We start from the raw sequence: 27,288 nt of genomic DNA on the forward strand, positions 1-27,288 counted from the left end.
CAGCTCAGTAGTTATGAGCACCGGCTGCTGTTTCAGGGGACCTGAGTTTAATTCCTAGCACCTACATGGCAGTTTACACTTTACAAAGGTCTGTAATGCTGATTCTGAGAGATTCATTGCACTCTTTTGGCTTCTGTAGGTATCAGGCATGCAGGTGGTGCAGAAACACATTCAAAACACTCATGCGTATAAGATAAATGTAAAATGTAAAGGACAAAGTATGACACACTTACTTGGTACATACCACATGTGTGATAACATCTCTGTGCATGTAACTGCGCTCATACATGGATGCACTGGGGAGATTATCAAGGTAGACTCTTTCGAACTCCAGAACTGGGGGAGGGGGTCAAAAGTATTTTTAGTGAATGAAATTAACATGATTATTTAGAATTTTCTAAATTTTTATATTACCTTCTACATTTTAATTTCTTTCAATAAACATATGGGATACGAAAATCCAGTATTTGTTAATACCAGTTATAACTTTTATTACTTCAGAAGTTAGTATGTCAGGTTCCCTGGGATTATATAAAAACTGTTTCAAAGACTTTATGTCTGCTGCAGTGTCTGTCAGGTGTGTACAGGCAGGAACCCAATGAGGCCAGCAGAGGATGGTGAATGAATCTGAAATAGAATTCCAGCTGGTTTATGAGCTGTTTCCTGTGGGTCCTGAGAACCAAATGTAGGTGTTTTGCAGGATCAGCAAGTCTTCTCACAACTGAGCTTCTAGCTCCTGGTTCAAAGTTTTTGATAACTGTGAATGGTTCTGGCTTAATATGAATGTGTAAAGAAATATAAAGCTTTACGGAAATGATTTCTATAACCATATAGAAACTAGTAGTAAGTGTTAATGTAACAAAAGCTGACAGCTATTTGTAAGATGTATGTTTAAAGACATTATTCCTCTATTAAAGAGTCAGTATAAAGACCTGAAACATAAAAACAAACAAAACACTTAGCTGTTTATAGTTGAGAAAATCCTAGCAAATCTACTTGAGTGCCTTTCAGATAGTTTTCTAAAGTATAACACCTAGAAAAATGGAAAATCGATGATCATCAAAAAAAAAATCTTAATTTTATGATGAGCCATGATCAATTTTTAGAAAATGCACTGTTTCCAAATAAAAAGATCAAACTTGCCTATATAAAGCTAGCAAATTAAACATGACCAACTATTAGGTTCTTGTTACTGCTATGTGGCACACTCAAAATTATGTATGACAAATTGCTTTTCAAATTTTTTTTAGTAACAGAATCCCCATTTTTATGTGTGCCTAGTAAAATTTTCTTAAAATGGCCTTTCTTGGGTTCTTGTAGTAACTGTATAGTAAGGGTTAGGATTAGCATTTTGTGATAATATACGTATATGTATATAAACACACACACATATATACATACACATTCTTAAAAAGTTTTCCTTTCTTCCCTTCTTCAGTTTTTCAGCTTGGAGCTAGGTATTAATTAGGATTACAGCATTAATTCTAAGAGCCCAGGACAATGAAAATGAGGGCCATATACCAGTCATCTTAGGGCAGGACGTGCCTAGGAACATTGGAGTCACACCAATCCTGGGCTGCTTATTTCATAAAAGTGGTACTCCAGTATCTTTTTAATGCTGTTGTTTATTGGAATTTTCTGTAGTGAATATTTTCCTATATTCCAGATTGCTTTTGTTGTTCACTAATTCATTTAAATATATTCAAGGGAACATGCACAGAAAGAAGAGAAAGACATAATTATTTTCCTTAGGAAATAGTTTATTTTAAGACAGGCAAGATGGCTCCGAGTAACAATGCTTGCCTCTGGCAACCTGAGTTCAATCTTTGGAATCCACACAAAGGTGGATGTAGAGAACCAACTCTACAAGGTGACATTGTCCTCTGCCCTCCACTCTTGTACTAAGTATAAGCGTTCCCACCTCTCTGGTCCCACCAACACATAATATACCTGACACCCACATAGTATACATGCCTGCAAAACACCCTTACACATAAAATAATAGTAATAATAATAATAAATGTTTAAAAAATAGCTTAACTCAAAGTACTATAAAACAACCATATATCATTGTGAACATATACACACAAAAGTCTAATCTTGCCTACATTTCCAAAAATTTTAAATCACTAAGCACCTGTCATCCTCCCTCAAACTCAAACTCCATTGGTTGGCTTAAAAAAAAAATCTGGCTAAGGGAAAAGATTTTTCACATGATATACCTATTCCTGTCCCAACTCTATTGTTCATAAGACACTTGTTTCCTATGTCAGCATTTCAAAGTTTGGTTTTTCTTTTTCATTTTGTTTCGTTTTCCTTCCTAAATTATCCTTCCATTCTTTCCACCTAAGCAGTTCTTGTAGTAATATTTAGGTGAAATAATAACAGCACAAATGTTATAAAATATTCATTTAAACTTGTATGCAAAACACTGTATTGAAGTGTTGGAGCCGAAAGTACAAGATCCTTGTTCTTACATGATTAGGCTAGTAGTGTTCAGGAAGTCACATGAGTAAACACACAACTACAAAAAGTAGTAAGTGCCTCGAAGGCAAAAGCAGGATTGGGCAGAAAAAGTAAGGAGCTAACTAAAGGGTGTCACTATCCAATGTTCAAAAAGCACTGACCTAAAACCTAGACCTGTTAAAAAGCTAGCATGGTTAAAGGAGAGAAATGACTCCAGATAGAGACACTTCACAGTATCTGGACAGGAACGTAGAGGAGCCCTTGCTCAAGGACAAGGTAGGGTTTTGAGAATGGACAGAATTGGGAGTCCTGCTTGGGGAAATAAAGAGAGACAAACTGCCTCATAATCCATGTTAAGGTGTTTGGGCTTTGTTCTGAAAATAAAAGATTTTTAAATAGTTCCACAGTCAGAATTGAGATTAACGCGTGAGCGAACGAACACACACACACACACAACCCTAAGACATTTATGAAAAAGTTCCTAGAACAGTCTTTAAAACAGTAAATATTATCTCTTTACCAAACTTTAATATTATAAAATCTTGTTATTATTCACGTTAGTGGCAAAACTTTACTATATTGTCTCGAGTATGGCTTCATATCCAGCTAGCTTAAGCAACTTCCCCTGAGTTTGAAAATTCATTACTAGACGAGTCAGGGTTGAAAGCTTAAGTGTTTATGATTCTGAGAGCTCCTTCCCACACCTGCTCAATCAATATTAGGAATTCCAACTTCACACAGCAGCTATGAGGTCAAAAAAAGCATCCAAACACAGAAATACAGACAAGCACTAGTTTGTATCATCTCTGACAGTCAGGAATCAACGGTGTTCCTTTTTTTTTTTTTTTTTTTAACACGCCATACTAACACCAATTCACTCTTTAGGGAGGAAATGCAGTGAAGATCGTCCGTTCTAAGTGCACAAACCCACAATCTCACTCCCGCCCGTGGGCGTGCTTGAGATCAACCCTCCCACTCGGCCGGAGTAGCCGTCCAGCTTGCTCGCGGGCTCTCCGCTGCTACCTTTCCTCTTCTTGGCAAGGGTTGCCTCCACCGGTAAAGGCCCGACCCAGCGCTCTTCATTCTCATCATCATTTTCTTCGCTCCCCGCCACTGCCAGGGCCGGTTCTCGCTCGCTCAGTTCCGTTTTTTCTGATCCCTCTGGGTCTCGGCGCCTTCTCCTCCTCAGCTGCGAATCGCTCCCACTCTCGGTCGCCATGTCGTCCGAGGCGTTAGAAGAGACGCGACGACCGAGTGAACTAGGTTTCCCCGAGCCGCGGCGCAGCTTTTGTCCGTCAGCTGCCGGAAGCGCTTTTTGATTGGCTGCGGTGGGCGCAGCTGGTCCAATCAGCGAGCAGCGCGCGTAAACAGCGCGGCTTGGCTGTGTTGACGAGAGCGCTGAGGAGGCCGGAGGACTGAAGTGAGTTGAAACCGGCTCTGACTGGCAAAGGCCCCAGTTTTCTGTCAAGGAGGATGGCAGCTCGCGGGTTTGGGGGACCCAGGTACCCCCTAGATCGGACGCTTACGCCTTACGAACTGGAGGTCTCGCGCTTCTCGGCCTCTCGGGCCAATGCTGTTCTAGAACCTACCTGTTTTTTCCCGAAAAAGCCGAGGGGCGGGGTTGGAAGGAACTTTTTGTTAAAAAGAATGAAGTAGATTTCTATCAGCTAAACTATATATTGAAATTACTGTAATTTATAAGGTGGCCTCCCATTTAGAATATTCTTTTTGACTTGGAATGTGTATGTATGTGACGCGAGAAATTCACGAAGGGCCTGCGTGTTACGTTCCCGCGTCTCCACCTGCCTGCTCTATGTTTGACGATTAGCATATAGTCTATGAGCCTTTGCTATTTCTGGATCTTTATATTTCTGTATAGGTCTAGAATTTCCTCATCAAGTGCGACAGAGTTTTTGTCGCCTTTAAGATGTTAATTAAGATAAAAGAGGACAATTTGGGGGGAGTTGACATCTTCGCGTTATTGACACCTTTAACCTAGGAGCATGCTACCGTGTTCTGTCTATTCCAACAACAAAGCTGCATCCTGTACCACTTCTCCGTTGGTAATTTACAGGTTAAGCAATTTAAGACTTAAAAATTCCTTATGAGTAAAAAAATACATTGGGGCGGTGTTTATTCTGATTTACATCTGATGTTGTAAACTACAGGTCCTCTCTACATCCTTAAAATTACCTAACTGTACCTCATGATACACTATCATCTTTACAACAGCCATCTAGTAACCTTGCCCTGGATGACTATATTCATTAATATGCTATCTTTTGTTGTTTTAATTGGGCCACTAGTTAGTAATTTAAAGTGGGCTACTATCCAAAGTTGCTTTATATTCTTTGAGTTTTCTTAAAGACAAAAACAAAAAACAAAAAAAACCAACATTCTGTAACCTTTCCCCCTCTCCTCTTAAAATTTTGTTTGTAAACCTTATAGCCTTTATGTGATAAGCTATTTCTCTGAACCCTGACCCCTTCTGAGATAGGATTTTTCTTTTATGTCCTGACTGTCCTTGAAAGGACAGAGATTCGAATGCCTCTGCTTCTGCTTCCCAAGTGCTGGGATTAAAGGCAGGGGTCACACCACCTGGCTGTATCTGCTCTTAAAATTCAAATTCCTTGATACTTCCTCACAGTGGATCACCTTAGGTTCCATTTCACTTAGTTGGAAGAAGTAATTCAAACACACCTTCCACAAGCTCTTACCAATACATCTCCTCACCTACCTGAATTTTGCACTCTTGTTTTTCTACTGACTCTCCTGTTACAATGGAACTTTTTAAAATTTAAATCCATTCTTCATTAGGTGGACACTTAGTTGATTACATATCTGGGCTATTGTGAATGGTGCTATAGTAAACAAGATTGTAAACATCTTTTTAACATGCTAGTTTCCTTTGGATATATATCTAATAGTGGAATTACTGGATCCTGTGGTAGTTCTGTTTCTAATTTTTGCTAACATCCATACTCTTTTTTTTTTTTTAATAATGGCTATATGAAAATATTCCCTCCAACAGGTGCGTGTTCATGTTTCTCTTTTGATAAAAAGGACTTTTTGTTTTTTTAGTCACTCCTACATTCAGCAGATAGTTGTTTAATGCATGTGTCTTTTTTTTTTTTTTTTAACGTTAGTAGTTGCAGTAAGGTGAAGAAAACTATAAAGGATATGTCAGAGAATAAACAAGAAGTACATCCAGATACTATTACAGATGTGGAAGCTGTTATAGATACAGAGGAAGAACTTATTAAAGAATGTGAAGAAATGTGGAAAGACATGGAAGATGTAAGTTTCAACAGATAAAAGTGATATATTAATATAATTTTACATAATTGACTTAGGAAAGAAACCGTGTTAGTTTCCGCATAACTATTTTTTTTATAAATTATTTGTATAGATTTTATACCTAAAAGCATTCTTTTAAAAATTTTTATACTTGATAAGCTATAGAAAGAGAAAAAAAATAATGGTAGTTTTGGTTCTCAGGGAGATTTTTTTTGCTTATAGAGGTCATTCATAATATTGTATATAATGCACCATTAAGGGTATTATGGTAGAATGCAAAAAACTATACTTAGGAGAAATGTGTAAGGCATTATGAAGGAGTCAAGGTTACCTTTCTACAAGAAGTAAATGGATAATTAAGAGCCTGTGAAATTAGGACAAGACAAAAATGGAAAAGTCCGAATGTATAGTTTAAAGAGGTTAGAGAAATCTTGGTAAGATTTTATGGAAAAATATATACTAGGAAAAGGAAATCTTGTGAACTGAGACTGTAGAGAATTAGCTTGGAATAAGAACATGGATTTTGTGGAGTGGGTTCAATGGGAGATCATTAAAAGGTTGAAATTCACTGTGAAATGATTGGCTACATGAAAACAACCATTTTGTTGTGTTTTAAGACAAGAGTACAGAAACAGGATGCTTTAAGAGAATCTCGTAGTCATCCTGGTAAGGCCTGATGAAGGCCTGAATGCTGTCATTGCAAGAGTGAATTCAATAGATTCTAAGAAGGTTGGAACTAAAGGACACAAAAGTTAATAAATGCCAGATTAGAGGAAATCATGAATCATTTTAGTACCTGTTTGGGACAGTAGATGTTGACTGAATTAGTATCCAAATTAGAGAATATAGCTGTAGAAATAATACATAATTAAGAGTTATGAGTGAAACAAATATAGAAATTAAAATGTTGACCTTGAAATTATGAACTTTTTTTTTTTTAGTGAGATAGAGGCACTTGATACACTATGCTATTTTGGTAAATTTTTTTTCTTTAACATATGATATAAATCACAGACACAAGTAATATCCTACTTCAGTAAAGCAAGAGGGGTGAATGAATTTTTTATGAATATAGAGAGCATCCTGCTCTTTTCACTAAACTTTATGAGTATGAACAATGAATAACATATTTTACAAAATTATTTTGTCAAAAATCCTTGGTGCTTTATGCCACTACTATATTTACTAAATAATTCTTATAATTCTTTTTTTGTTGTTTTCCACTATAGAAAATTGCATTTTACAAAATATCTTTAAATTTTACAGAAAATTACTACAATAAGATATGAGGACAGATAAGACTTAAGCTCCTCATATTTTAACGTATCAGACAACCATTAACATTGTTTGGTATTAAAGTCAGGCAAATAATATTTCTTTGAGGCATATCATGTTAACTACTTATTTGTTTTGTTATTATTCTATAGTACTTTTTTCATGTGTTTGCTTACCTCCCATTATGTGGCTTAGAATTCATGCAAGCTAGTGGGTGTTCTAATAATCACTGTTTTAGAGAGAGAGGGGAATGCAACCAAAGTTTCTGTAGGTGCTCTACTACTTAGCTACATATACAACTCTTCCCTTTTCCTTTTGATATACTCACTTTGGAACCAGTTTGACTGCCATCTTCATCTTATGTAAAAATTTAAATAAATTCTGTAAGGCATGTTTATATGTTTTTAGAAAGGATGTTGTATTGGTCTTGTTTACAAAAGGGAGAAGGGAATTGTCTATAGTTTGTAAGTATATCACTTGTTTTTCTTTATTTTTAAATCAAGTGTCAGAATAAATTATCACTTATTGGAACTGAGACACTCACGAATGCAGATGCTCAGGTATGAACTTTTTATATTCCACTCTAGAAAATAGGTAAGCAGAATTCATTCTTTTTGTACAAAAAGTTTATGTGTTTATATTAACTCCAATAGAGCCTTGTTAATATTTATATTCTTTTTAAATTAATTAGCATGGGTGTGTGTGTGTTTGTGTGTGTGTGTGTGTGTGTGTGTGTGTGTGTGTGTGTGAGAGAGAGAGAGAGAGAGAGAAGTCCTATTGTGTTAAGAGTTCACAAGTGATCTTTTGTAAGTTTGATGATTCTTAAAGCAGATGCGTAGGACTCTATGTAGTCTACTTGTGGCTGAGATTTATGGTAGTGAAAGGATGCATTGTCAAATCAGCAAGGGAAAAAGGTACATGGGATAAAGTTGAGAGGAAATAAGATGAGAACTTTCAGGAGTTGTCTCACAATATAGTCATTTACCACTTTATATTAGCCTATCAACTTGTGAGGTGAAACATTGTTTACCCTTAGAGAAACTTGGCATCCAAAACTCTACCTTGCAGATAATCAAAATACCAGAAGATGCTTGAATAGTTTTGGCATTGGAAGCCACTCTTAAAGAGTTCGTTTTTTGGAAACCATCTTGAAATCATTCCAAGTTCACAAATCCAAGGCAAGGGCTGATGTATGTGCAGGCCTTTTAAGAAGTAGCAGTTTCTGCTTTGCTTTGATGACTCATTTCTGTATGCATAGTACCTTCATACCTTTAGCACTCAAACTCAGTTTTCTGTGATTTGTTTTCAAAGGCAGAGTCTCATTTAGCATACTCTGGCTTTGAACTTGCTCTGTTGCTGAAGCTGATCTTGAACTGAGTCTTAGAGGACTGATTTGCAAGCATATGTCACTATACCTGACTTAATTCTTTTCTGAAGCAGAAAGAAATATGGAGAAAACTTTTATATTTCTTTAAAATATTACAGCAGTTTTAATTTACAAACTACTAATATATATTTAAAAGTCCTTTTTTGTGTGACACTGGAAATGCTCTCATCATTATCTTCACATATATTATGGGTTGTTTTGAAGCAAAACTAAAAGCAGTTACAATATTTTTGAAAGATCACAGAAAGGAAATGAACATATTTAAGGAAAATTTGACTGAAAATGCTGGCAAGACATAACAAGCTATTTCTTTTGAGGGGAGAATGTCTTTCTATGTCAATATCATGGCTTTTTTGTTTTAAGGTATATTTAGGAAGTAAATGTGATGTGCTTAGGTTCTTTTAGATTTGGTAGTAAGGCTGAATTCATTATTTTCCATAGCATATTATATCATTGCTTCAGAAAGCCATTTATGAGCAATGGTTATTATGATAGAATAAGTTTGGTGGTGCTCTTTTGTTACCCACTTATTTTACAACTATTATTACTGTATTATATTTTCATCTGTATATATAAGAAATAACTTGAAGTCTCTTTTTTTATAGCTCTCATTACTTATTATGCAAATGAAATGTTTGACTGCTGAACTTGGTCAATGGAAGAAAAGAAAACCCGAAAGTAAGACTCTTAGGTTTGTATATTGTACACAAATTAATGCGGTATTAAATTAATGACCTCAAGAATGACAACATCCATTTGTTTTCAAAATTGCCCATGGTTGTTGATCTTAGGATCCACTCCAGTTTTCTTTTCTACATTAAATTCTTGTGTTAGAGCATAATAACTTGAACTGTGAAGGCTTTATTATAATAATTATTTTACCGTAAAGAATATTTTTACTGATTATGGAATTCATAGTTATCTTCTTTATCACCTGATAAGTCTACTGCTTCTGTCTTCCTATCTATAAGTAAAGCAAAATATTGTTTTCTTTGTATGGTTTTGTTGTTTTTCCTCCTGGCTGCTTTGAAGAATTTTAGCCTTCAGATGAAATTACAGTTTATGTTGGCATAGATTTCCTTAGGTTTACCTTATCCAGTTTCTTAAATTTGGGGAGTTATGTCTTTTGCAAAACTTGAGAAACTCTGTGACATTATTTCATATTTTCTCAGTCTCTTAGCCTTTTCTTCATTACTGAAGTTCCAGCGACATGATGTTGTTTCATTCATTACAGTTCCACAGCTCTCCTAATGTTCTGTTTTCTAAATGTTTAATTATGAAAAATACACACAAACTGTATTCCTTCACTTTGTAAATAGCCGCCAAAACTCTTTGCACTGCATTTGTTAAAATGGGTTAGTACTTTTGTTAGCCAGCTGTTACTAAAAAACAAAACAAAACATGGGATAAACAATTTATCACTAGTCAAAGTTTATTTTTGGCTCATGGTTTTAGAAGTTTCAGTCCATGGTTGGTTGGCTGTGTCACTTTTGGACCTGTGGAAAGGGAAGACATGGTGACTGCCCATGGTGCTTATTTCATGCCCTCCAGGTCTCAGAGAAAGGCAAAAAGGTACCAGATTCCAGTGCTTCAAGGCCACCTCTTTAGTTACCTAATAATTTCTCTCTACCTCAGAAAGCTTCTTTTAGCTCTCATCAGTCTCAAAGTTGGCACCCAAGCCTTCATCACATATTATGGTACAGATAACCTAACCATACAAGTGTTACTCCAGAATTACATACAACGAATTTTAAAATTGTCCTTTAAAGTACATAGAGGATGGCTCTCTTTTAAAAGGCTTTCTAAAATAGTAGAAAAGTTTTTAGTAATATATCATTTGATAATTTCAAATCACATTTGATTAAAAACTAAAAGTTTGAATAAATATTGACTAGCTTATTAATTTCTCTGGGAAATTAAATGTTTATTTCTCTTGGCTCAAAAACGTGCATAATATGCTGTATAGAATGTTGATTGTAGATGCATTTTTACAAAGAAGTCTGATATAATCTTACAGAGTTTTAACTATATTTCTATATAATTCTATATAATTCCATTTTTGGGAGTATAGTCTTTGAAATTAAAGCACTAGTAAATAAGGACATAAAAACATGTCTAACATAATATTAGTACTCAGTTTCAGAAATTATCACTACAATATAATATATACACATAAAATATTATGAAGTTATTAAATGATGAATTAACTTGTGTACCATGGGAGTCCTGCTGAGTGAAAACCATGTTAACATATTTGGTATGCTATTCTTATAATACCAACCATGATAAGAAATAAACCTTTCATGTTTGTGAATGCTTCCATATATTTATAGGATCTATGACTACAAAGAAAATAATCCAAGGAACCTCTTTTATAAACATTACTAAGCATGTTTTTTAGGCCTTAGGAAAGAAAAGAACTTAAAAAAAAAGCATAGATATCAAATTATCCAGTGTTATATACTTGCAGTTATATGTGTTAAAATAGTAATCTAGAAGTCATAAAAATGAATATATTTTATAAAAGTTTGGTAATACATGAGTTAAATTGAAAAGGGTTATCTTAGAAAAGCCACAAAATCAAATTCTTGAAAATTAACTAAGAGATATGACTTTGTTTTCTTTTTATTTATGTAGTAATTCCCCTAAATGAAGACGTTTTGTTAACATTAGGAAAAGAAGAGGTGAGTTGTTTTTAGTAATATTCCAAATAATTTATAATTAGAACTTGTTTATATCAGTTTGTGACATAAGTAAACTAAACCACTCAACACATTAAAATTTATGTTTTTTATTGAACTAAGTTATTTTAAAGGTTTGAAATTTTTTATTTTTACTGTTTGTATATGTATTTATTCTTATGTAAGTGTGAGAATGTGTGCATGTGGAGGTCAGAGGACAACTTTGAGACAGGATTTCTTTGTTATTTTCCATTGGGTATGCCAGGGTAGCTTGCTCATAAGCTTCTATGAGGATTCTTTTTCCACCTCCCATTTTGCCATAGCCATGCTGGGATTACAGACTATATTTTAGAGCTTTATTCTCACCAGAAATTAGTTCTTTGCCAGTATCTGCAGCAGATGGTTCTATAGCAAGCATCAGCTTGGTGTCCTGTAATTTAGTTTAAAATCAAATTTTTGATGAGTCATTTGTTTCATGAGACCACCTCTTACCAAAAATGACAGTTGCAATAGTAGGTTTTCTCTTGTACTTCTGACCAATTGAATATGAATCAGTTTGCTTGTCTCCATCTTCAGGTGTGAATAATTTTCTAGAGAGACTCACAGATCTCACAGAAACTTGCTTACTCATTTTTTATAAAAGACATCACCAAAATATGCAGATAAAAAACTAGATGAAAAAGATGTATCGATTAAAGTCTATAGGAAAGGAATGGAGCTCTGGTATCCTGAGTGTGCTGCCATGCCAGACCTTCCCATCCATCCATTTAGCTGTTCAGAAGTTTCCTGAATCCATCCTTTTGATTTTTATATGAAAACTACTATGGAAGGAAAACTGACCAAATAATTGGTCAATAATTAACTTTCAGCTCTTTTTCTCTTTCCAAAAATTTGGGGCTAGAACTAAAAATCCCAATCACCTGATCATGCCTCGGTCTTTCTAGTCTCTAGCCCTCATCTTAAAACTGGCTAGGCTCTGCTTTTCATCCAGTAGTGTATTAAAAGGTATTTACCATGTTAGAAATGTCTAGTGTGTTAGGACTGTTAAGCCAGGAAAAATGGATTAAGACCAAAATATCTTAGCATGGGGACTCAACAGCTGTCATTGGAAAGTTGAGACAGGAGAATTGCCCAGGGTTCAATAGTGAGTTTGAGTTAGTCTGAGTTACCTGTCTCAAAATATGGATAGGGAAAATAAGACTGAAATAACTATTTTATAGCATACTGTTGCTCAGTGGAGAGAAGGTTGTCTTTGTGATAAAGAAACAACGATTAGGAGTGGTGGCTCACAGTTTTAATGCCAGCATTTGGGGGCAGAGGCAGATAAATCTCTAAATTTGAGGCTAGCCTGGTCCACAGAGCAAATTATACAGCTAGCCAGGGCTTCCCAGAGAAACCCTGTCTCTCCAAAACTGGACCAAACCAAACCAAACAAAACCAAACCAAGCAAAACCAAACCAAATCTTCACCCTGTTCATATTACCAAGATTGAGAAAGTGTGTTCACATAGGTATGACATAGTGGGGTGGAAAATGTACAAACCTAGGGATGTTTTGGGTACCTGTGGGAGCAGATGGACCCATGAGAACCACACAGGGGAAAACTGAAGGAATCCTGTTTATTACCTACCAATTTCAGTTCTTTCAGACTGTATCTGGATAAACCACCCTGATAGAGGCACAGGGCTACAGAAACTGAGTGATCTACTGGACTTGGCCTCAGGGCTCTAGGTCTTTGCCTTAAAGCAGCAAACCATATGTTAAATGGAGGCAGTTCCTGAGGCCAAACAGTTGCTGTAGCTTCAAGCTCTTAACAGTAATCTTTAAGTGATGGGACTTACTGCCTGTACTGGCTGGTTTTGTGCATCAACTTGACACAGCTGGAGTTATCACAGAAAGGAGCTTCAGTTGGGGAAATGCCTCCATGAGATCCAGCTGTAAGGCATTTTCTCAATTAATGATCAAGGGGGAGGGCCCCTTGTGGGTGGTGCCATTCCTGGGCTGGTAGTCTTGGGTTCTATAAGAGAGCAGGCTGAGCAAGCCAGGGGAAGCAAGCCAGTAAAGAACATCCCTCCATGGCCTCTGCATCAGCTTCTGCTTTCTGACCTGCTTGAGTTCCAGTCCTGACTTCCTTGGTGATGAACAGTAGTATGGAAGTGTAAGCCGAATAAACCCTTTCCTCCCCAACTTGCTTCTTGGTCATGATGTTTGTGCAGGAATAGAAACCCTGACTAAGGCACTGCCCTTTACAAAGTTGAACCACTTTTCAGCGTGTATAATCTAATCTCCCTCTCTACTCCATTTCCTAGTCAGGCACTCTGACAGGAGTTCCCATGAGTGTCTAGTTGTAGCAATATAGGGAAAGACAAACTGGATTGGTTTTGTTTTTGCAGGTGTGGTCTGCTATTTGGGAATCACTCCCACACTGGTCTGTCTCCCTACCCCCTCACAACCTCCCACTGAATTTAAAGTTTGTGAGAGCTATGGGCTTGTTCTTTGATTAGGATTACCAGTCTGTTGTTACCAGAGCTTCATGGCTTATGATTTCAGCTTTCTGTCAGTGTGCATCCTACAACCCCTAGTAGAGTTAAAGCTTTACAGGCCACTCCTACTTCTCCCTGCATAGCCTTTCTTCATGCTTTTCAACTGCTCCATCATCTCTTTCATGATTTCTGTTGGTCTTCCTTTCGTTAAACTATGTTTTAAATATGCTGACAATTCTCATTCTCAGAGTACCAAAAGGGTAGTAATTCTCTTCATATTCACAAAGGGATTTATTTCACCACTGGATAACTGAAATATAATGGGCAAAATTGAACAACAACAACAACAACAACAACAAAACCCAAATGATGTTTATAGTAGATTTATCATAGCTGTGTTTAACTAGAAAGAGGAAAATTTCTTCTATAACTGTTTCTGAAGGGTTTGTTTTTGTTAAGCTAGAGGTCATCAAATCTCGGGAGGGTTTTGTGCATGATAGAAGGGAAACTCTCCCAGTAAGCTCCATCCTTACATCCATCCTTTTATTTTAAAGTAAGGAATTGCCGGGCGTGGTGACGCACGCCTTTAATCCCAGCACTTGGGAGGCAGAGGCAGGCGGATTTCTGAGTTCGAAGCCAGCCTGGTCTACAAAGTGAGTTCCAGGACAGCCAGGGCTATACAGAGAAACCCTGTCTCGAAAAACCAAAAAAAAAAAAAAAAAAAAAAAATAAAGTAAGGAATTAACAGTGAATTTTTCATGCTTTCTGAATTCATTGTAATGACTTAAAGAGCTAGCTTTTGGCATCAATGATTTCTTTCCTCCTCACCTCCTCTCTCTGTTCCTTTCACCCCGTCTCACATTTAATTTTTTTTGTTCCTTATCATTGTTTCTTTAACAAACAAACAAACAAACAAACAAAGATTTATTTTTTTTCCTGCATGTGGGTACACTATAGCTGTCTTCAGATACATCAGAAGAGGGCATCAGATCCCATTACAAATGGCTGTGAGCCACCATATAGTTGCTAGGAATTGAACTTAGGACCTCTGGAAGACCAGTGTTCTTAACTGCTGAGTCATCTCTCCAGCCCTCATTATTTCTTTAGTATTAAGAGCTTTATTTTTTTCCTTTTTTAGTTTATGATAAAAAATAAGACCATTAATTTGAGAATTTTCTTTTGTTTCTGTTTTTCTAACAAGGATTTAAAATTTAATATTATCCAAATATTTATATATTTTATGTATGAGTGCTTTGTTTGCATTTATGGCGGCACACCAGAAGAGGGCATCAGATCCCATTTTAGATGGCCGGCTGTAAGCCACCATGTTGCTGGGAATTCAACCCAGGACCTCTAGAAGAACACAAAATTCTGTTGCTCTTAACCAGAGTCATCTTTAAAGCACTGCTTCTAGAAATTTTAATGTTATGTTTTTATTTTTAGTCATAATAATTGATGATTGAAGTTATAGTTTCTCAGTTCCCCATTTATTCCTTCTTTGTCACATAGCTTTGTTTTAGAGCTTTTTTAGTGTCCACATATTTGCAGTTTCCTAATTTTCTTTGTTAATTTCTAATTTAATTCCATTGTTAGACAATTTAATATGGTATCAGTGTGATATTGTTCTTTTGATCTATTATTGATCTCATTGATGCAGTGATATGCATATGCTTATTCATTTTAATCCAACTTTTTTGTGGTCTCATTTTTCTCTTTTCTTGCTTTCTTGGTTTACATTTTTTAAAAAAGCCTTTTTATTTTATGTTTTAGTTAGGGTTTTGTTGCTATGATGAGACACCATAACCATGGGAATTCTTGTAAAGGAAAGCATGTAATTGGGGCTGGCTTACAGTTCAAAGGTTTAGTCCATTGTTATAATGTCAGAAAGCACACAGGCAGATGGTGCTGCTGGAGAAGAAGCTGAGAGTTCTATATCCTAATCAGAAGGAAGCCGGAAGAGAGAGTGACACTGTGCCTGGCTTGAACATCTGAAACCCTAAAGCCCACCCCCATGACACACTTCCTCCAACAAGGCCATACCTCAATATAATGCCACTTTCTAAGAGCCTGGGGAAGCTATTTTTATTCAAACCGCCATATTACAGCACTGGATTACTAGATATTTCTATTTTCTTCCTTATTTTGTTTTATTTTTTAGTTACTTTAGAGTTTATAAAACACATGTATAACTTATAATGGATTTAAAGTTAGAAAAAATAATTAGTGGAAACCCTTGCAATTCAGAGAATAGAATAGTAATTAACATGTTTTTCCAAGGAAACAATAGTAGATAAGAGGACAGCATGTAACTCAGTTTCACATGGTCTTTGTGTTGGTCAGGTATCTCAAATGCACCGTTGTTAACAGTTAATTTGTTAAGCAGCTTTCGCTCCTACTGGTTCATGTGTATGTTGTACCCGCCCAAAAGCTCTGGATTCATGAATGAAAGACACACGCACAGACACATATGTGCATGCATGTGAGCATGCATCAGCTAATTTTGATGTGCCTTGACTAGATCAATGGCTGCGCACTTCTAAACCTCCCTGAGACTAGCACACACTCCTCTCTGGTATTCCTGAGTTAACATCTTTTAAAATCTACATTTCATTTCTGCTATCCCAAACACAATCAGGGAAGTGGCTTATCATAGTGATTCTCTCTCTCGGTCCCTTGCCCACGCAATCTAATAGTCCCACCTCCGTCTCCCTGCCCAGGCATTGACTTTATAGCAATTCTTTATTAGCAGTTAGATCTAGTTGGTGTCAGGGACCCTCAGGTCTGTAAGGGTGGCTTTGGGAGCCAAATTAAGAGAAAACATTAGAAGCAATTCCCAACATACCAGGACCTTTGAATTTATTTTTTGCTCTGTCTGGAATTTCTTCTACTTGATAGTAACTTTGATTTTGGTCTTTTTTCTGCTACGCACATGTTACCTAGTCAGAGATCTTTACAAATCATTATACCTTAGGGCAGTTCTTCCTTGCACCTCATTGTGTTGTTATTATTTTGGTTTATTTTTATCTTTCTGGTATATACCACCATTGCACTTACTTATTGCTTAATTTCTGCATTCCACTCTTTGTTTTCTTTACTCTTGCATTTTTCAGCAATGATTGCTGGCTAATAACTTATGAATATTGAGTTGCAGGTTTAATCAGTACTGAAAGAATGATAACATATTCTTTGTCTTAGTTTTGTGTGTTCTCATTAGAAAAAAATCTAATCTAAGTCCATTAATCTAGTTTCAGTTTGAAATTAAAATATGTAGCTTGAAAATTCTTAAATTTTATATTTGTCAGTGATGTGTCACCAAAATTTACCATCTGCTTGCTGTATATTTATCATTTCCAACTTTTTCTGGTAAGCATTTTTACTGTTGGCTTCCACATTGAGACATTCTAGATCAATTTCACTGTTATTTGAAAACTGAACTATGTATAAACTAAGAGACAAAGCTTTAGCTTGAATTCTTTTATTCTAGTTCCAAAAATTGAGATGTGATCTTGAAATGGTACTATCTACCATTCAATCAAAGAATGAAAAGTTAAAAGAAGACTTAGAAAGGTAAATTTGTACTTTCTATTGATCATTGATACGTACTGAGTGGTACTTAAGTTTTTATTGACTATTGTTTTCCATGCTTAAAGGGAGCAACAGTGGTTGGATGAACAGCAGCAAATACTGGACACTCTTAACGTATTAAACAGTGATGTGGAAAATCAGGTGGTAACATTAACTGAGTCAAGGTAACTCATTTTGTACTCTAGACTTTTTTCAGATTATTTTTGAAAAAAGAATTTATTGTATTATATAAAGCAGAAAAGGTGGTCCTAAGTATTACCAACTATTAGCTGTTTCATCTTTTTTGGAATGACTTCTCTTACTATACTAGGTTCACTACATGTTTTAAAGAATATTCTTTAGTTTTGTGGATCAAATGAAACTTCACAACATTTTGATCAGTTTCCTATGTAACCGGAAACGTGCACAAATGTAGTTTCTCAGTTTAATGTTTGTCTTATTATTTTGTATTATTAGAATCTTTAATGAACTGACAACTAAGATCCGTGGGATAAAGGAATTCAAGGAGAAGCTCTTGCTTACCTTGGGTGCTTTTTTAGACAATCATTTTCCTCTGCCTGAAGCAAGTACTCCAAAGAAAAGGGTAAGTTTTAGAGAAGACAGTCTCTAAATTGTTATAATTGTACATGTTTTTTTATAGGAACAAAAGCAAAGGAGTGTGGCATAATGAGACATACACACAAATATTCCTTTATCCTATCATAGTTACCAAAAAAAATCAGAGATATTTTATTGTTTAATAAAATGGGATTGGTTAAATACATTTTTAAAGATTTAACATTTTATTTATTTATTTGTGTGTGTTTATTGTATGTGCACCCAGTGCCCACATGCTTGCATTGCCCAGCTTGTGTGTGGGATCAGAGGAAAACCTAATGGGAGTCTCTTTTCTGCTTCCACTGTGTCTGTTAAACATTGTCTCTGCTTCTTGGTATCTGGCCAGCATACTGTATTAGTGGGCTGCCATAACAGAATACCAGAGACCCTGGCATAAAAATGCAATTTTTCTGTCTCAAGACTAGAAGTGCAAGATTAAAGTACTCTCAGGGTTGGTTTATGATAAGGTCTATTCCTGGCTGGGAGCTGACACCTTCTCGCTCTGTTTACATTGATCTCAGCTCTACATGCAGGGGGAAAACTTTTTTTTTTAAAGTTCTCTTACTGTCTTACTGTTACACAAAGACAAAACAACACACACACACAAAACTCAAAACGTAGTCCTCATTGGAATTGGTCCCTGATGACCTCATTTAACACTTGTGTTCTGTTTCCAAATACAACTAACTACATCTGAGTTTCAACACATACTTTTGAGGTACATAGTTCTGTTTACAACAGTGAACTTTACAACTTAATTACAAATACAAAAACAAAGTTAAAGAACCCAGCTCCTTGCTCATCATTAACATGTTAGCAAGTCACTAACATAGTGAGTCACTAAAGTGGAGACACTGTCCTAAACACAGTATGTATAGAAACAGGTTGATGGCTGATTGGTGTAGGGGAAATTTATTCTTGCTATTATACCATCAATGATAAATATGATTTTAATTAATTTTGATAGAAGAAAAATGAAGTTCAAATGTTATACTTGGAGAAATATTTCTTTGCTTCAAATTATTTTAGCACTGGAAAGAGAGAGAGAGACCTAAGACAAAGGGAACAAATAATGAAAAATATAAATAGTCTAAGTTTGTATAACTTCATCTCTCAGTTTTAAGAAGTATGAATTTATTGATATAGAAATAAGAAAACATTCTTCCACCTAAACCTCCATTCTAATTTTGTTATTTTTAATTTCAGTATTTATTTTGTATTGAGACACTACCATAAGTATGTTTAGCTCTTATTCTATTTTATATTTCATTAATTACTTATTTTTATCAGTTCTTAAATTCAAGCCAATAATTTTTAGAAACTTTTTAAATTTATCTTATTTATTTAATGTGTTTTGCATACACATATATCAATATACCACATGTGTGAGTTATAGAAGGTTGTGAGTACCATGTGAGTGCTATGAATTGAACTCAGATCTTCTGGAAAGGCAATCAGAGCTCCTAACTATTAAGCCATTTTCTCCAGCCCCTTTAGCCAATTTTTTGTAATTTATTTATTTATTTATTGCCAAATGATTTCTTTTAAGAATTTCTGAGACTTAAGCATGCCTATTTAAATTTAATCTGTGTCTTTATATTTGCTAGTCAGTTCTGTAACTACTTTGCTTTGTGTCTCTGTCTCTCTGTCTCTCTCTCTCTCTCTCTCTCTCTCTGCTCCCTTTCTCTCCTCCTCTCTCTCTGCTCAGAAGTTAGCAGAATTAAATAGATGTCCAAAAATTATAACATCTGCAGTTGTGTAAGAGCATATTCTTTCTTTTTATTTGTGATGGTTAAATCACACCTAGATCATTTGAGAGACTAACATTTTTAACCATGATTATAGTTATGAGGGATCTCAAACTATGTCATAAGAAAAAGTTGAAGAAACTAATGAAGATTAATATGTAAAACACTTAAGCATTATAGTGGCTGTCTTCTAATTTTTAAAAAATAAGTTACTCCATGTTATTCAAAGGTAAAAAATTCGGTGAACTGAGTCAATGCTAGGAACTTTTGATATCTATTGGGACATGTCAAGACCTATGAGAAGGTAAAAAGAATGGAAGGCTCCCTTAGAAGCCTCCGTGAAGTGTAGTAGAATACGATTTGCTTGGAGAATTTTTTGTGTGGCTCAAACATACTACATTATTTTATATTATATTTATAATAAATATAATATAATATAATATAATATGTTTATGGGTAGCTTAAACTGTATCTTAAAATAAATATAAAGGTTTCTATTAAATTTTTTTAGACTCTAACTTGTACCCTGAAGTTGTTTACTCTCAGAATTTGTCTTCACCATGTACAATTAGAACTAAGAAATGTTTTTAAGCCATACGGTTTGATATTCTGTCATGTTAATTGTTATTTACATTTCTCAAAGAAAAACATTCAAGACTCGAATGCACAGCTGATAACACTGAATGAAATATTAGAGGTAAGTGTAGATTTTTTTGCTATCTCTTTAATGAACAATTAGTGTTAAAGCCAAAAAAAAAAAAAAACGCTACTTTTATTTTCTATTAAGAATACTTGTCCTGGACATGTTAACCTTGCCTTTCATCCCAGCACTCTGGAGGCAGAGGTAGGTGAATCTCTTGAGTTTGAGGCCAGCCCTGGTCTACAGAGTGAGTTCCAGAACAGCAGGGCTACAGTCTTGTCTTGAAAAATGAAAATTTAAAAAGGTTTTTGTTGTTGTTGTTGTTTTTGATTCTTTAAGAGAGTTGCTCATTTACTATTTGCACCCTAAAATCTTGTGCTGTTATTCTGAAAGAACTCAACTCAGTTATGCACCTAAAACTTATAAATGAATATATAATTTTTTCTTAAATAAAATGTTTCTTTTATTAGAAAGACTAATTCTAACTTTTTTAGTTTGACATTTATTTTATAAATAGATAATATCTTTGGCATTGTAAAAATATACTTGAACTCCACCCAGGTTATTTATTTATTTATTTATTTAGTTAGTTAGTTAGTTAGTTTAGTTAGTTAGTTAGGTGGTGGTGGTGGTGGTGGTGGTGGTGGTAGTTTTTCGAGACAGGGTTTCTCTGTATAGCCCTGGCTGTCCTGGAACTCACTTTGTAGACCAGGCTGGCCTCTAACTCAGAAATCCGCCTGCCTCTGCCTCCCGAGTGCTGGAATTAAAGGCATGCGCCAACACGCCCAGCTCCAACCAGGTTATTAAATAAATGAATTACTTTAGAAAACCTTAGGCAGAGCAGTCTATGAAAAGCAAATAGTCATTTGCTTTTTAATTCTTTCTTTTGTTGAAATAGATTTTTGCATACACTCTATTCTGATTATGATTTCCTCCAATTCCTCTCAATTCCTTCTTTAACTCCCCTTCTATCTGGATCCACATCTTTTCTGTCACTGGTTTGAAAACAAATAGGCATCTACAGAATAATAATAAAAGAAAACAAAGATAAACAAATTGGAATAGAACAAAACAAACTGAAGAAAAAGAGCCAAAGAAAAACACGAGACACACATATAGGTGCAGAGACACACACATTCACACAATCAGTAATCCCATAAAAACACAGAGCCAGAAACCAGTATATGTATATCTATGAACAAAAGATCAGTATGGGTTTTAAAAAATGCTTTTCCGTGACATTATGAGACCAAGAACCTGTAAAGAGGCCAGTGAGTATATTTTGTTCTTAGGTCCCACTCCGGGCCATGGGCTCTACCTTGGAGAGTTGTTGGTTTCCCAGGGAGACTTTGTTGGAGGAAGCTGCATTTTCATTGGCAAGTGCATCCGTTGGATAGAGCTTCTGGATTCGGGATGAGTTCCCTCCTAGCTCTGGGACAAGTAAATTTAGAAGAGTATTTTCAGAACTTAATGAGTTGGGTATAAGCAACTGATATAATAATATATTAGTATTATTAATATATAATACTATATCACTATCTTAAAAAAGCTAGATAAAAATAGTTGTCTGATTTATAATCAGAAACTATGTCGATATTTCTGATTTTCCCTAGTTTAAAACTAAAACCTTTCCTGGATGTATTCATTATCTTTTATAAGGTTAAAAAAATTTACTTTTGGCTAGTGAGATGATTTAGTGGTTAAATGTGCTTGTTACAAAACCCAGTTGTATGAGTTTAATCCCCAGGACCCATGTAGTGGATGGAGAGCCGATTCCTGAGCATTGTCCTCTAATTTGTTTATCATTCTGTCTGTATTTGTACATACAGAGAAACAAATGTAATAAAAATTTTAAAGTGACACTTTATGTAAAATATTGATGTTATCTGAAACACATGGTTAAAAATTGGGATACAATACAAAACTTAGAAAACCAAATACTTTCTTTGCAGTTCATATTATCAGTGACAAAAATACTTAATCTACAATTTAGTGAAAAAAATTTGCACACTCATTTTCAATTTGAATTTTTACCATGTTTCTACTATCTTTTTTATTAGAATTTTAATTAATCTAATAAAAATTGGAAATGAAAGATAAGATCACTTTATTCGTTCACTTTCTATGGTATTGGGATAGAAAGCAGGTCCTCACCATAGGCAAGTGCTGTACCAGTGAGTTGTAGAGCCAGCTCATAAAAATTTTACAATATATTAAGATAAATAATTACTATAAAATATGAAAGTATTTCTTTATCATAATACTTAAAGGAAAGGGGATTATGACCTTTTTATTTCACAGGATGAAGGACTTGAAATAGTCATATTAGTAACAATTGACATTTTTATTTTCTTACTTTAAATATTGATATTTAATTTCAACTAAGATTGAAATTAGGGGTTGGCAGATTAATTTTAGTCACTTTTATAACACTTTATATTTGCATAAATTGTACCTTTTCATGATCTTTAAAATAATATTTTTCAGTTAAAACTTTAACCTGCAATTAATGATTTGTCACAAATTATGTACACCTAAAGAGTCCTTAATTTTCCTTAGTTCTCAGACCTAGTTTCATAAATTGTTAAAAGAACTGAGAGGTAGATGAAAAAGGAAAATAGTAACACATTTACCATTTTTACCATTGAAATATTAGTTTTCAAATAATTGAATATAATTGCTTCACAAAAAAATCTCTGAAAATGCCAGTAGATTTGTTGAAGACTATTGAGTCTTAGATATCATTAACAAGCTTCTGTAAACTTTCTGGTGATGGCAATATTTTGGTTTTCTTTTATTTTTTAAATAAGTTTTCAAGATAACTTAAAAAGTAATGTTTGATTATGGTGTTTTCATATATATATGTCATTGTACCTTGCTCATTTTTTGCCCCAATTCTTACCTTCTTCTATCCTTACTCCTCTCTTCCTGGTACCCTTCCACTAAATAGTCTCCCTTATTTTGTTTTTCTTTCCTTTCTCAACTCCTGCTTTCTCCCCTTCTCTGTGCCTCTTTCTCTACTCTCTATCCCACCATCACCACAAGTCTTTCATTCCATTCATACATGTACACATACACACACACTCCTATTTAAATCTAGACTCCATGTAAGGGAAACAGAACTTTGGTCTAAGTTTGGCTTATTTCATTTTGAATCATATTTTCTAGTTCCATTTTCCTAAAAATCAGATAATTTCATTATATGCACATATATTAAATATAATTTTATATATCTATATGGTATATATATAAGTATGTATGTATATATTATATACATGTATATTTTGTATACATGTATATTTTGTATACATGTATATTTTGTATACATGTATAAGTATACATGTATACATTATATATATATGTGTGTGTGTGTGTGTATGTATGTATATATATATATATATATATAAGACGTTTTCTTTATGGACTAATCTGTTGATATTCTCCTGGAGTGAGAACCCTGCTTCTCAATACCTTAGACCTTAATAAGAAGGCAAATTTCCATGTGGAGTAGAATTTGAGAAAAGCTACCCTATACTACTCAAAGTTTGTCACATTTCACTGTAAGATCTCAACATCCTTGGAAAAGTAATCAGAAATATGCAAGGAGAAGATAGATGAAGGAAATGATAATGGGAAACAACTATTTTTTGAAGAATTAGCATAAGAATAGTTGTGGTTATCTTTTTTTGTGTTCAGTTTGTAAAATTTTAGTTTTTTCCCCATAATGATGGAGAAAAAACCCAGGGCCTTATGTAGCCAGCTGTATTCTACACTTGATGTAAAAATGTTATTTTTTATAATTCTTGCTCTTATTTTAAAGGAAATTATGCTCAAAGAAGTAGGAAAGTTGTAAATATTTTTAGGTAGTTTTTAGGAATTGTTTTCATTTTACTAGATTCATTTTAATACATAGTTCATCCACTAGTATCTATAGTCTTTAAAATCAGATGTTGTTTACATAAAAGTAATGTTTATGAACAGTTGTTCAAGGAAAAGTAGTCAATGTTCATTGGCACAAAACTATTGTTTTATGAAAGTATCTAGACTTCCCCACAAAAGGTATATTTCTAATAATTTTTTTCTTAGATGCTTATAAATAGAATGTTTGATGTTCCACATGATCCATATGTTAAAATTCGTGATTCCTTTTGGCCACCATATATTGAGCTACTTCTGCGTTACGGAATTGCTTTGAGACATCCAGAAGATCCATCCCAAATAAGGTTAGAAGCTTTCCATCAGTAAAATGATGACCTGTTTTCACACAGTACGGAATCTTTACACCCATGGATAAAGAAAACACAATTTTACTGTTTAAATAAAGAATATTGTTTGCAAATCAAGGGCATAGTTTGTCTTTGTTGTTGTTGTTGTTTTGAAATACAGTCTCATGTATCCCAGCTGGTATTGGGCTTGTTGAGTATTCAGTTGGTTTACAGTCCTTCACGACTATGCATGCCCTGGTTGTCCACCTTTGAAATGACTTACACTGCATTGTACATATTCAAAATGGGCCTTTTCAGTTCAGTCAATGTGTTGAAGTTATAAACTGTGTAGGTAAGAATGCAAGTAAGAGTATTCTAGACTTTAAAGCATTTAATGTAACTTGCCTCATTCAATATTCTTAGGAAAATCTTATGAATATGTGATTTTGAAATAACAAAGAATCTTAAAAACAACAAAAGAATTTGTGATTTTTGCTAATTTACGTTTTTTTAAACTGTGTCATCATTTAAACTATTTCAGTTCCACTTGGCATTTAATAATAGCTTTATAATTAATAATTATAATGAAATATTAATTTAGATTTTTTTTCTTGTGCTGGGGATTGAACTTAGGACCTCATGCATGGTAGGTAAGTAATTTTATATAGTAATAAAGTAAATGATATAATTCCAAAATGTTATATGCATATGCTTTTATTTCTAGATGTGTTATAAATTGGAATATTTAGCCAGGCATACTGGCACATGCCTTTAATCTTAGCATTGGGAGGCAGAGGCAGGCATATTGCTATGAGTGGTGGTCAGCCTGGTCTACATAGTGATTTCCAGGACAGCCCAGGCTATGTAGAGAGACATGTCTCAAAAAAACAAAACAAAAACCCCAAAACCAACCAAATAAACAACAAACTAATGTTTAACACTAACTTGAATTATTATAGTATCTCCAATAGCTCTGCCTGTCAACAAATTTACTAGTCCTCCAACTTCTTGAGTACCTGAACAAAAGCTGTGCTATGCTTGATTCAAACCCAGGGCTTCATTTATGCTAAGCAAATATTCTACCAGTAGAGCTACATTTTCAGTCCTGAAAATATTTTAATTTGCTGTATTAAAACTAATATTCTTTTTTTCTGAAGAATCTAGCTATTCATGCTTTGATATATTTTTATAAACATAATTTTCCCAGCTATATGAGGATTCTAAACTTAATGTTTTGTTCTGTTTTCTACTACAAGTCACAATTTTCTTGTTTATTTAATCCTCTTTTAAAATAAACAGGTAATACTTTTGAAATATTACTTTAAAAGTAGAAATACTTTAATTTATTTAAGGTTGCAGGGCCTGGGATGGTGCAGTGGTGCTGAAGATATAGCTAAGTTATAAAGAGCGCTTACTTGCCTAGAGCAGAAGGCTCATGGTAGAATTCTTAGCACAGAATAAAACAGCATGGATTTTAGTTTATTTATTTATTCATGTTTGCTCTCTTTGTTTGCTTGCTTAATGACTTTTGAGACAGTCTCACTCTATCATCCAGGCTGACCTCAAAACCATTCATCTTCCTCCCGTAGTCCTTCTTTTATGTGCTTGGAAAATTGACTTGCAACACTAGCCTAGTTTAGGATGCCTGCTTTTTAAGACTAAGAAAAAAAATTGCCTGCCCTGAGTCCTGAAGCTTGCAAGTAAGGTTAAAATAACCTACATTAAGAAAATAAAACCAACATGTGTAAGGCTGGGAATGTAGCTCCATAAATTGCTTGCCTAACATACACAAAGCTCTGTGTTTTATCCTAGCGCCACATAAACAAGGTTTGGGATGGTAAATGTCTATAATCACAGCACTGAGGTGGTAGGCACAGGAGGATCAGAAGTTTAAGGTGGTCTTCAGCTATATGGGGATGTGCGACTAGCCTGGGATACATGAGACTCTCTCAAAATAAAGGAAAAAAAATTTAATTATGTGACCAGGCTGGTTAATTCTCTTGCTTTTGCCTCCCAAGTGTCCACCACCATGCTCAGCACTTATGTTTTTTATTTTATTTGCTTATTCAGGCTTGTTTATTTTTAAACTTAATGGCTATTTGCCTGCATGTATGTCTATTTACCACTTATATGCCAGGTGCTTGTGGAGACCAGAAGAGCCATCATTGAGGTTCTAGAAATAGAATCGATATTCTCAGAAGGAGCAACCAGTGATCTTAACCTCTGAGCCATCTTTTCAGCCCCCACTCCTCAATCACCACTTAAATTTCTAGAGAATATATGTTCGTTTTAGGGAAAGATTATGTATAAAATACCTTTCTAGATACAATACTGAAAGAGTGAGTAACTTTTGAATGACTGCTTTGAAGTTATCTGAACAAGAGATAATCCTGCAGTGAGGATCCAACAATTTTGTTGAGAAGGAGGTATTGTCTTCTGTTGTAAGTACCAAGAGTAGATAAAAGTAACATAAAATAGAGTCATTTATCTGACAAGTCTATTTCACTTTCTACTTAACCAATGATCGGATCCTTTTCTAGCAAGATAGAAACAGAAATTACACTTGTTTCTATCTAGAACCAATCTAACTTAGTCCCTCAAACCTTTTTTGTGCTTTTTAAACAATGTTGTAGAAAATGTATTAAGTGCTGAGAACAATGTCTTCTGTTTTTAGGGTTTCTGGAAAATCACCAAAATCTATTAGAATTTAAAAATTGTTATTTCATTGACTCAGATATGATAAAGATTGGGTATCCCATACTTGAAACATTAAAATTAGGTGTGTTTCAGATTTGAAAATTGGGGATTTGTAGTGCTCAGGCTTGAGAAATGTTGAGTATATTATCTTTTGTTGATTAATGTATAAAATTATAATGTATAGAATGGTGTAGGAGAAATTAAATCTCTGGTTAGAAATTAAGCCCC

General features: G+C 34.6%; 2 protein-coding genes across 13 annotated transcripts in view; one reads left to right on the top strand and one right to left on the bottom strand.

Moving 5' to 3' along the window:
• The window catches only part of Ppwd1 (peptidylprolyl isomerase domain and WD repeat containing 1), a 25,251-nt gene extending 21,523 nt beyond the window's left edge, over positions 1-3,728 (bottom strand). For 3 of the 7 annotated variants that reach the window (XR_001780782.2, XR_003950450.1, XR_873754.2), the window contains exons 1-2: positions 3,490-3,721; positions 234-336 (exon numbers count right to left, since the gene is read on the bottom strand). Coding sequence is in view for 3 of the 7 variants with exons in the window: in NM_172807.4 (NP_766395.2) it covers positions 234-336; positions 3,490-3,685 (299 nt within the window). In the remaining 4 variants the exon portion in view is untranslated. Of the gene's footprint in view, positions 1-233; positions 337-1,545; positions 1,580-3,489 lie in introns of those variants that run through there. The other 4 variants (XM_006517642.4, NM_172807.4, XM_011244658.3 and 1 more) reach the window with 4 other exon arrangements.
• Cenpk (centromere protein K) lies at positions 3,495-24,506 on the top strand. Of its 6 annotated transcripts, none has more exons than NR_075088.1 (10): positions 3,495-3,886; positions 5,613-5,763; positions 7,542-7,598; positions 9,031-9,116; positions 11,063-11,109; positions 17,073-17,155; positions 17,239-17,337; positions 17,630-17,756; positions 20,162-20,215; positions 24,245-24,506. NR_075088.1 is itself a non-coding variant. In NM_181061.5 (10 exons), the coding sequence occupies exons 2-10, from the start codon at positions 5,647-5,649 to the stop codon at positions 21,553-21,555; spliced, it is 762 nt and encodes a 253-aa protein (NP_851406.1). In that variant the 5' UTR covers positions 3,495-3,886; positions 5,613-5,646; the 3' UTR covers positions 21,556-22,015. The 6 variants fall into 6 exon arrangements, 5 of the variants coding, with proteins under 5 accessions (NP_851406.1, NP_001364024.1, NP_001364023.1 ...); NM_181061.5 differs by lacking the exon at positions 24,245-24,506 and adding an exon at positions 21,451-22,015 and having other exon boundaries at positions 9,031-9,103; NM_001377095.1 differs by having other exon boundaries at positions 3,850-4,008; positions 9,031-9,103; positions 24,245-24,501.
• The last annotated feature ends 2,782 nt before the right edge of the window (positions 24,507-27,288 follow it).

Source organism: Mus musculus, chromosome 13 (assembly GCF_000001635.26).
Source record: "Mus musculus strain C57BL/6J chromosome 13, GRCm38.p6 C57BL/6J".
NCBI lineage: Eukaryota > Metazoa > Chordata > Mammalia > Rodentia > Muridae > Mus > Mus musculus.